Source organism: Erpetoichthys calabaricus, chromosome 3, assembly GCF_900747795.2.
Source record: "Erpetoichthys calabaricus chromosome 3, fErpCal1.3, whole genome shotgun sequence".
Classification (NCBI taxonomy): Eukaryota; Metazoa; Chordata; class Cladistia; order Polypteriformes; family Polypteridae; genus Erpetoichthys; species Erpetoichthys calabaricus.
Genome location: NC_041396.2, coordinates 57,785,234 through 57,795,686, shown reverse-complemented (window position 1 = coordinate 57,795,686; position 10,453 = coordinate 57,785,234). Strand labels below are relative to the sequence as shown.

General features: G+C 34.7%; 1 protein-coding gene across 1 annotated transcript in view; it reads left to right on the top strand.

Moving 5' to 3' along the window:
• ddx1 (DEAD (Asp-Glu-Ala-Asp) box helicase 1) overlaps nucleotides 1-10,453 on the top strand; it is a 54,471-nt gene that overhangs the window by 7,954 nt on the left and 36,064 nt on the right. The window contains exons 5-11 of the mRNA XM_028796842.2: nucleotides 1,934-2,030; nucleotides 2,709-2,756; nucleotides 3,099-3,182; nucleotides 3,269-3,352; nucleotides 6,253-6,329; nucleotides 9,131-9,203; nucleotides 9,336-9,412. Of these exons, the coding sequence (XP_028652675.1) occupies nucleotides 1,934-2,030; nucleotides 2,709-2,756; nucleotides 3,099-3,182; nucleotides 3,269-3,352; nucleotides 6,253-6,329; nucleotides 9,131-9,203; nucleotides 9,336-9,412 (540 nt within the window). The remainder of the gene's footprint in view (nucleotides 1-1,933; nucleotides 2,031-2,708; nucleotides 2,757-3,098; nucleotides 3,183-3,268; nucleotides 3,353-6,252; nucleotides 6,330-9,130; nucleotides 9,204-9,335; nucleotides 9,413-10,453) is intronic.

Here is a 10,453-nt window from a genome sequence, read left to right as displayed (position 1 = left end):
TGCAAGAATTCCGGTGTTATTCCAGCATTATCTTGTTAGCATTTGTCATAAGAATTACAAAAAATGAAATCCCATCTTGTCATGGGAATATTTGCAGTTCCAGTTTGTTGAGTAGAAAGTAACAGACCTTTCCATTTGTCTTATTGGTAAAACATTCTCTATACTGGTGATGACAGTGCCTCAAGATGGTTCAAGGTAAGTGACTAGGTGCTGAAAGCATTTACAATCAACCACAGTAAACGGTAACATGTCTAGTTCTACCATTGTACATATTCTCTGTGTGATTTTTCTCTTTTTGTAGATGTGCATCTTTTGTATTTCAGCACATAATAACATAGCCTACACTAAACTTTACCGCACTTTAGCTTAAAATGCTTCCAAACTGAGCTATGATTTTTGTGCCTTATTTTTGCCACAAGTGTCTTTGATATGTTTAATGTAAAAGAATCAGAAGTGGAGCTTAAATTGTTCCTTCGTGTGTTTGTTTCAATCAACAACATGTCTCAAAGTAAGCATCAGATGTTGTAATGCAGCAAACAGTTCAGTTTGTTTTGTGAACCTAACACTACCCCTGACACAAACTTTGTCAGTTGCTGCATTGTGAACAGTGCTTATGGGATAACGTCTCGCCATGGTAAAGCTTCAGTTTCACTATCCATGTTAGAATCTGATGATCAATTCAAATGATCACCATCACTCAGTTTGAACAATGCTTCAGTTTCAGTTGGTTCCAAAACTATTTTTGCAGATTTTTGTTTCCCCACTCATGAATATTGATGTTACCATAAAGTGGCAGAAAGCATAGAAATGTACGTTTTTTTGCACTGTGATATTTCGTCCACTAGATACCATCAGAATACTGTCTTTTCAGTTATTCATGTTCAAAACTTTAAAGCATATCATTACATGTCACCACAAGCATGACTTGGGTTTAATCCGTAATTGTATAGAGTTCCAACCCAGAGTCACAGTCAGGGTTAATGCCAAGGAGGTTAAATATGTTGATCCATCATCTGTTACTTTTTCTACCATTGTTTTAATTTAGCTGTCTACTCTAGCTGTCTTCTGTTTGTAAATATCCTGTCAGCTAAATTTACAACACTGTCCTTGTGCTTAAAACTGGTATAGTGCAGTATTTACATTTAGTGCATCCACTCTCTTTGTTGTACTGTTCAAATTTTATAGTTGGCGCTGTGTTGTAATCTTGTTTATCTTGATGCACATTGTTTAACATTGATTGATTTATGTGGTTTGAAGTGTTTTTCTCCAGGTACTTCAGTTTTCCTTTCATATCTTAAAGATATGCATGTAGGGTGAATACGTGATTTCATATTTGCATAGTTGAGGTCTATGCATTAATGTACCCTGTGATGGGTTTCCACCCCAACCAACATGTGTACTGGACAAGAATCAAGTACTCTGTCTCCAGCAATCCTGAACTTTAAGTGGGCTTGGTTATGGGTGGATGGATGATGGATGTTATTTGCTTTATATTTTGCACTTAATTTGTGAAACCATAATTAGAAAGTCATTGTCCAACCCGCTATATCCTAACACAGGGTCACCGGGGTCTGCTGGAGCCAATCCCAGCCAGCACAGGGCGCAAGGCAGGAACAAACCCTGGGCAGGGCACACCCACACACCAAGCACACACTAGGGGCAATTTAGGATCGCCAATGCACCTAACCCACATGTCTTTGGACTGTGGGAGAAAACCCACGCAGACACGGAGAGAACATGCAAATTCCACATAGGGAGGACCCGGGAAGCGAACCAAGGTCTCCTTACTGCGAGGCAGCAGCACTACCACTGCACCACCATGCCTAATTAGAAAGTGAAGGAACATATTAGGTAAAGCAAATTGATCATTTCAGTTTTTACTGCTTGTAATCTGGTGATATACAGTATTTTTAGTTGAATATTTTCTTTTTAGGCTTTCAGCATTCCTGTTATTCAGATTGTCTATGAAACACTTAAAGATCAGCAGGAGGGGAAGAAAGGCAAGGCAACTGTAACAACTGGAGGAGCAGGTAATATAATTTGATTCTGCACTGATGTCTATAATTAGCAACCTTTGCATTTTTTACTTCTTTCTTAAACAAAAAGTGATGTTTCCCTTGTTACAGGGTTATTGAATTTTTTGTCTCTCTCTCTCTCTCTCTCTCATATATGTGGTCATCCGTTGTATTTTTCCACTAAATGGCAATATTTTTTCACATACACTAATCCATTGATTTTTTTTTTCTTTATGTATTTTCTTTGCACCTTTTGACATTGGAGAGTTGAAAATCAGAAACAATCCTGTTTGCTTATCGACCCGTTTGTGATTCTGTATAACATTTGGCTGTGTATTGACTTATGTAAGAAGCAACCAGAATATTGAAAACAAATATATACATCCAAGTCTGTCTTATTAAGAATCTTAGTCTAGTGTTTGATGTACAGTATAGATGCAGTTTTTTAAATATTACAATTCTTAGGTTTAGTGCCATATTTTACTTGTAATATTATGTACATAATTTTTACAGCACCATTTTTATATTAAATTTGTATAAAAAACAGTTTAAGTAAACAACTGTAAGAATTAGTATATCCTATGTTTAAATAATTTAAGTGAGAAATAGCACTTATTGGCATTAATAGTTATGAGTGTTTTAAATCTATTTTGCATTTTGTCAGTTTTGACCATTATTTTGCTTCATCCTCAGTATTCAACAAATGGCAGATGAACCCTTATGATAGAGGATCTGCATTTGGTAAGTTTTCCCCTAAATAATTTTATATTGCTGTTGGTATTAATAACTCGGATAATAACTTTTATTAGAGGTATGACTGTTTTTCCACCAAATTCAAATTACATTTAGATTTAACTTGCAAAAAATAGCATATTCACTTAGATTTTTGTGCTCTAAATTCACACATATTTACACATTCTGTTTAAATTTATAGTTCACTGTTTAAAAACATTTTATGCAAAAATGCCAGACAATTTAAGCCTGTTATATGCATTTTTAAAAACTTCTTCATAATTTTATTGTATATAGTGGCATATAGTTTTTATGCATATTTCTTAATTATTCCTTTTGGTATTTTTGTAGCTATTGGAGCAGATGGTCTGTGTTGTCAGAGCAGGGAGGTAAAGGAGTGGCATGGATGCAGATCAACAAAAGGGGTATCAAAAGGTTGGTATGGCAACATTGTCTGTAAATTTGTTTCTGTTTTGTGGTAATGTAATATCTATTGAAAATAATAATTCACATGTTGACAGGAAAGTACTACTATGAAGTCTCTTGTCATGATCAAGGATTATGCAGAGTTGGTTGGTCAACTGCGCAAGCTGCATTAGATTTGGGTAAGTTACAGAACCTTTCTATTGAATGTTTCCTTAATCAAAAGTATTATACCCAGGGCTGTGGAGTCAGAGTCGGAAGCAATTATTGGGTTACTGGAGTCAGAATTGGTAAAAAGTACAGACTCTGACTAAATGTAAATTGTAATATAATGTGTTTAACCTATACTAATTTCATTAAACTGTTTTTTGTTCTAGCCTTTTTATAAAAATACAGCCTCTTTTTATTTTTAAGTTTTGTCTTATATTTGTTACATAATCTTTATATCTTCTTTTAATAAATTGATATAAAAAAGCCACGAAAGCATCACTATAGCCTTTAAACCCAAACTTAAAAACAAAGTAAGGCAGAGTGGTGGCTCTGAGGCTAAGGATCTGCGCTGGTATCCAGAAGGTTGCTGGTTCGAATCCTTTTCACTGCCAAAAGAGACCCTACTCTGCTGGGCCCTTGAGAAAGACCCTTAACCTGTAATTGCTCCAGCGGCGCTGTACAATGGCTGACCCTGCGCTTTGACCCCAAGGGTTATGCGAAAACAAACAAATTCCTAATACAAGAAATTTTATAAGGAGAAATAAAGAACAAAAAAAAAAAAAAAAGTAGCCTGATGATTCACATTGGCAGCGATGAAATGCCTTGTATCTTGAATGTTATGTGCTTTCAGTCAACATAGCCATTAAATCATTATTTTACAGATAGAGGATTTGGAGTCATAAGGTGTAGTGTACGGACTCCACAGCCCTGCATATACCTGAATTACATATTCATCATTTACAGTAATTGTAGCAGAATAATAATAAGAGCTTGAGAATAGTACAGGTCACCATTTTCAGCCACAAGGTAACCCGTAATTGTTTGTGTACAGTTAATGTAAGATTAAATCAAAGATAAATTTGTAAGTAGACATATATGTCCATCAATGTTTTTCAGGGTGCTTGAATATATTCCATTAAGAATCAGGTACAAGTCATAAACCAATCCAGGATAAGGGTCTTGTGCATCACAGTGCAAACTTGTCCACAAAGTCGCACTTGTTCACCATGAGGTCCAATTTAGAGTCCCTTGTAACCCAGTCCAGGATCTGGAGAATTGAGACAGCAGGACTAAGCAATCCACAATTGTACCTGTCAGAGTTGTATCTGTGATTTGTGCTTCAGCTTTTATTTTAGCATACATCTATCTATTTATTTATTTATTTATTAACTGTGTTAAAAAATAGCATGATGGCACAATTGTGAGGCTCACTGTCCCAAGGAACTTTATTTTAAGCTTGACTTGTTATTGTTTATGTAGTGTTAACGTGTTTTTCAATGTCTGCATAAATTTTCTTCAAAGTACTTTTTTGCCTGCTACACCCTCCGAATCATGTAAATCAGTTGAATTTCTTCTTTAAGTAGACCTGTTATGAGTGAGTGTCGGGGAGAGCTGATAATTTAAACATTGTGTTTTTATACACTTCAATGAAAGTTTTGTGAATGGTTTTAAATATTTATTTGTCATATTTATCACAGATTTCTGATTTTTTTTTTTTGTGATGAATGCCTACAATATATCGTATTTTTTATTGCTTGTTTTGAGTTCCTTGACAAAGAATTATGCAGGATTGCATGCAAGCTGGCAAGCAATGGGTCAATCAAACTTTCTTTTATATAGTGCCTTAGATATATAGTGCCATAGATAAAACTCCCTTGAAGGTACTTTGAAAATCAAACAAGAATATAATAAATGTTAAAAAATAAAGGTAAAACTAGCAGACAAAATAAAAAGTAATCAAACTTGGAACTGTCTGCGTAAGTAAATATAAATTTATAATAATTGGAAGTCGATTAGACATACGACAGTACAACAGAATTAGATATAATATTCTAATTATATAATATAATTTATGTGTTTATAATGTATATAATTATTTGCAAGATGTTTATTTTGAGGACACAAAATAAATTACTGAAAAAAAAAATTAACTGCAATGCAGATAAAATTAGCACTGGTACAAATTTAAAATATTTAAAGTTTGTTGTGGAAAAACTGTAATTGACAGATACGGTGCCTCTGCTAGACAAAAGGGCATTACTGTTTATTTTGATGATACATATAAATGTATCCAGCATACAAACTGTGTAAATTATTTATCTGTAGCATTCATTTTTATTTTCCTAAATAAATGCGTTGAAGAAATTTACATACGCCAGGTTGTATTTTAACCAAATATAAAACTAAGGAGTGCACTACTGTTTAGGGGTATGCTTTTCAAGACATGTTTTTGTACTGACAAATTATATCTTATTAACAGAAATATGGCGGAATGATGGCGCAGTGGATAGCACTGCTGCCTCACAGTAAGGAGACCTGGGTTCGCTTCCCGGGTCCTCCCTGTGGGGAGTTTGCATGTTCTCCCCGTGTTTGCGTGGGTTTCCTTTGGGTGCTCCAGTTTCCTCCCATAGTCCAAAGACATGCAGGTTAGGTGCATTGGTGATCCTACTGTAAATTGTTCCTAGTGTGTGCTTTGTGGGTTGTGTGTGTGTGTGTGTGTGCGCGCGTCCTGCTGTGGGCTGGTGCCCTGCCTGGGGTTTGTTTCCTGCCTTGCGCCCTGTGTTGCAGCAGACCCCCATGACCCTGTAGCTAGGACATAGCGGATTAAATAATGGATGGGCTGGATAAACAGAAATACCTTTCATAAAGACAATTTCCAAAAATGCCAATACTGTAAATTATAAAAAGTTAATGTTTAATATTTTGGTAACATCCCAGGTAAGCCAATTTATTATCTGCAATTTAAAGTTTTTATTGGTATGTGTGCTAAATGGCTGGAAAAAGTTAATTATTATGAACAATATTAATGTGTAAAATACAGAAGAGAATTTGTATATTTAGTACAATAACTGTATCTTTTTATTTTCTTTAGGTACTGATAAGTTTGGATTTGGATTTGGTGGAACTGGAAAGAAATCCCATAATAAACAGTTTGATAGTTATGGGGAGGTAAGTTTTTTATGAAGATGAATTACCAACTTATCCAATTTATTACATGTAAATTATGCTATGGATATATGTTCGAACTTAGGATACCTCAAACATAATGCTTCAAAAAATCTGTTGAATTTGTGCAAGTTCAACAGTGACTTAAGTTAATATGCAACTTTGATATCATTCTTTAATTCGAAGAAGCACAATATAACTGCACTTAGTCTTAGTCTTGGTCCATTGCTAGTCTGCACAACCATGGGCACATTGAAACAGTGTTAAGCCCACAATTTAGTCTTTGTACCGTAAATACATACTAATACCAGATCAACACATAATCATCCTAAGCGCTCAGTTCATCAGCATAAATTTAGCAATCTCTGAAATACTGAAACACGTTATTTAAACCAGGAGAAGGAATAATGCCAACTCCCTAGCATTTGCCTCATAAAATGTATCTTTGTGGGTGCTTCGGCCATTTTCTACTCTTGGCTGCAATGTATGTGTGCAATACAAAGACATGCATGGCATTTTTGATACTGTGAATGTCAGAGTTCCTAAAGCACATGTCAACACTCTCTTTAAGGACTCTCTTCTGTCTACCCCAAGTAGACTGTTGATTTAAATATACAGCAAAATAATTCTTGTTAAATCGGCACAAAAGGTGTTCAACATATACCGTAAGTTGTGTCCTGTGTACATATACTAGAAGTTTATACTGGAAATAAACACTTTGAAAGAGATCAATGTTGCACACTAATAAAGTATATTGTATTCAACACATTTTATAATGTGGGAATAGCAATGTACAAAAACTTTCTCAAACCTCCATAATTTTTTTCACCATTTTGGGGTGTTAATGCCTTTCCTGACAGCACAATTACTTAACCAGCACATCTCTGGGAATACAGTTAAGGGAAGAAGGTGCAAACCCCCCACAGGCAAATGGGATTTGAAGCCAGAGCACTGGATTTTTGAAGTGGCAGTGCCATCCAACATTAAACTACTTACTGTGACAATAATATTGTTTTAAACTGATTGTTGCATTTTTAAGAGTACAAATAATCTTTGCTAGTAGTCCCATAAACTATCTGTTGAAATCTCATTAAAACAAATTAGTGCACTGAACAAAAATATGTAATTTAGTACTTTTATGTTATTTTTTTAATCTAAAATCACCTAAACAAATAAACAATTTACCAGGTGACTCTTGGATGGGAATTTCTCAATTTAATTTTAACATACTATAATTAAACAAATCACCTAAACAAATAAACAATTTACCAGGTGACTCTTGGATGGGAATTTCTCAATTTAATTTTAACATACTATAATTAAACAAGACTATAATTATTATCATTTAATATATTTAAAATGTTTTCAATTATCTCAGTAGAAATCAAAGAATTAAAACTCTATCTTCACCACTCTCATGAGAATAGTTATTTCAGTGAGTAACCAAAATATGTAAAATAAAAACTAATTTGAAATTAAATTAACATTGTCTGGTGTAAAGTATGGGCATTTTTGCTCTGTATTCCATTTGTTATTTTGCTCTTCAGGTGTGAACGGTAATTTGTTTCCTTTTTTCCCCTCTTTTTCTTGGCTACTTCCAGCTTTGTGCCCTTCTTGGTTAAATAATAACTGTTAGTGTTTTTGAACTTCTTCATTATTCCATTTACAGGTCTAAGCATTGAACTTAACTTGCAAGTATAGTACGAGGGGGGACCCAAAAATAACCAGAATTTTGTTGTTGTTAGGTTGGTACTTGTAGTACGTGGTTGGGCCGCTAGGGCGATCTAGTTACACTCCTCACAAGTCAATCTGCCAAGTGCCATCAGTCTGGAAGGTTGTGCTTGTGTTCAGTGAATTTTTTTGTAAAAGTAGGCTGCACAACAGTGTGAGAAGGAAACGCCCTGATTTGTGGGAGTCGGGCGATTGGTTCTTTCATCATGACAACGCTCCATCTCACACTGCTCTCAGCATTCGCCAATTTTTGGCAAGAAACGGTATGACAACCCTGAACCACCCACCCTACTCACCGGATTTAGCTCCGTGTGATTTCTTTTTGTTCCCTCGGATGAAAAAAGACTTGAAAGGAAGGCGTTTTGCTGACGTTGAAGAGGTAAAACAAGAAACGACCAGAGCATTAATTGGCATTACTTCAGACGAATTTTAAAAATGTTTCGAACAATGGAACAAACGGTTAGATAAGTGTATTTCCGCCAATGGAGAGTACTTTGAAGGAGACTAATTGTAGTTTGTACAGAAAATTAAATTAAACACATTTTAAAAATATTTCCGGTTATTTTTGGGTCCCCCCTCGTATAAGTACAGGGAAGCACAGATTTGTATTGAAATAAGCATACTTTCATTACACATTTCGTTTTGGCACTTATTTTAAAGTAAAGATAGAGTTTCAGCAGTTTTAAAAGTTGTGTTTTTAATCATTACTCATTCCAAAACATTTGGATATAATTGTTACAAAAGTAAAAGCCTTTAGTTTTCACATATTTTGGCCATAAAATATAGTTGGGTCTGGTTATATTACTTTTTCCTGGGTGTCACTATATTTGTACAGTTGATGTTTATTTAATTGCATAGTAGTTTTATCTTAAATGCAACCTTCAGTCTAGCTTGCTTGAAGGTTTGTAGTTAGTATTATAAAAAACAGTAATCAACACCATATAAAGCCTGAAGATTGTGTGGTACCATTTTATTTCTTCATTTCAGTAATCCAAGTCAAATACATGCACCTGAACATTTTAGTTGTGCAAAATGTTTGCTGATCACTTTAAACATTTTTTTTTTATGTGCAGGAGTTTACAATGCATGACACTATAGGATGCTTCCTGGATTCGGACAAAGGACATGTCAAATATTCCAAAAACGGTATTCTTTTCAGTCTTGAAAAAAGAAATGCTTGATATATAAATACATAAAATTGCCTTTTGCTAAAATGGGGTTTAGTTCATTTGCCTTACTTTTTGCTTTTTTATAAAATGTTTGCTTTTTAAATTTCAGGGAAGGACCTTGGTCTTGCATTTGAGATTCCACAGCACCTTAAGAATCAGGCATTCTTTGCTGCTTGTGTTTTAAAGGTAAATTAAAGAAAGCATTACATTTTTATAATTAAGCTCTTCCAAACTAAATAAGTATTTTTGTGCAATGCATAATCAGTGTTTTCTTGCTTTAGTAGTATGCTGTTTTGTTTGTAGGTTTATTAAAAAAAAAAAAAAAAAAAAATTCCAACATTGAAGTGGGTGGCACTGTGGTAACACTACTGCTCAGAAGCATGGAGACCAGGGATTGAGCCTGGGTGTTCCCTTCTTAGAGTTTGCATGTTCTCTTTGTGTCTGCATGTGTTTCCTCCAGGTTCCTTTTTCTCCCAGAGTCCAAAGAAATACGGCTAAGATAAACTGGTGTTGTTAAACTGGCCCTAATGTATGGATGTGTGTGCATGCTTCCCTGTTTCGGACTGCTTCCCTGTCAAGGTGTTGTTCCTGCCTTGTGCCTGATGATTGCTGAGATAGACTGTAGCTTTCCTGTGACCTTTCCCTGGACAAGTCTGTTAAAAAACGAATGGATGGATGATTAGAATAACCTTGAATTAAATATTTTTAGTCTTTCTCTTTTTTCAGTCAAGGGGAGTGGTCTTTCAAACTAGAAAAATAACCTGATAAACATGCTTTGCTTTGCAGAGTTTCAGTTTCATAATATTGAGGGGTGTGGAGGGTTCACCAATACTGATGCAGATAGAAACCAAATATTGGCCCCATATTATGTTTTGAGCCCTAATTCCTTTATTGTGCTTTATTGAGTTCTTAGTATTGGCTAGTGGTTTTTATAGTATTAATTTTAGAAAGTATTGAATCTTTTACTTGATTATTAAGTAGTTGTGTTTTCCTTGTTACGCTTCAGTGACACTTTAACCATATAAAATCAAATCTTTTTTTTTTCCCCAAGAATTTTCCTAAACAACTGACAGATAAATAACTAGAATGTTTTTGTTTTTTTATTGTGGGTCAGTTGAAACAGTAGAATGAAGTACAATTATTGAATGAGTTTGTTATAAACTGCTGTCATCTGCACATGAGCTTTGTGCTGCATGATGGGGTCCTACCAGTCATACAGAAAATTGT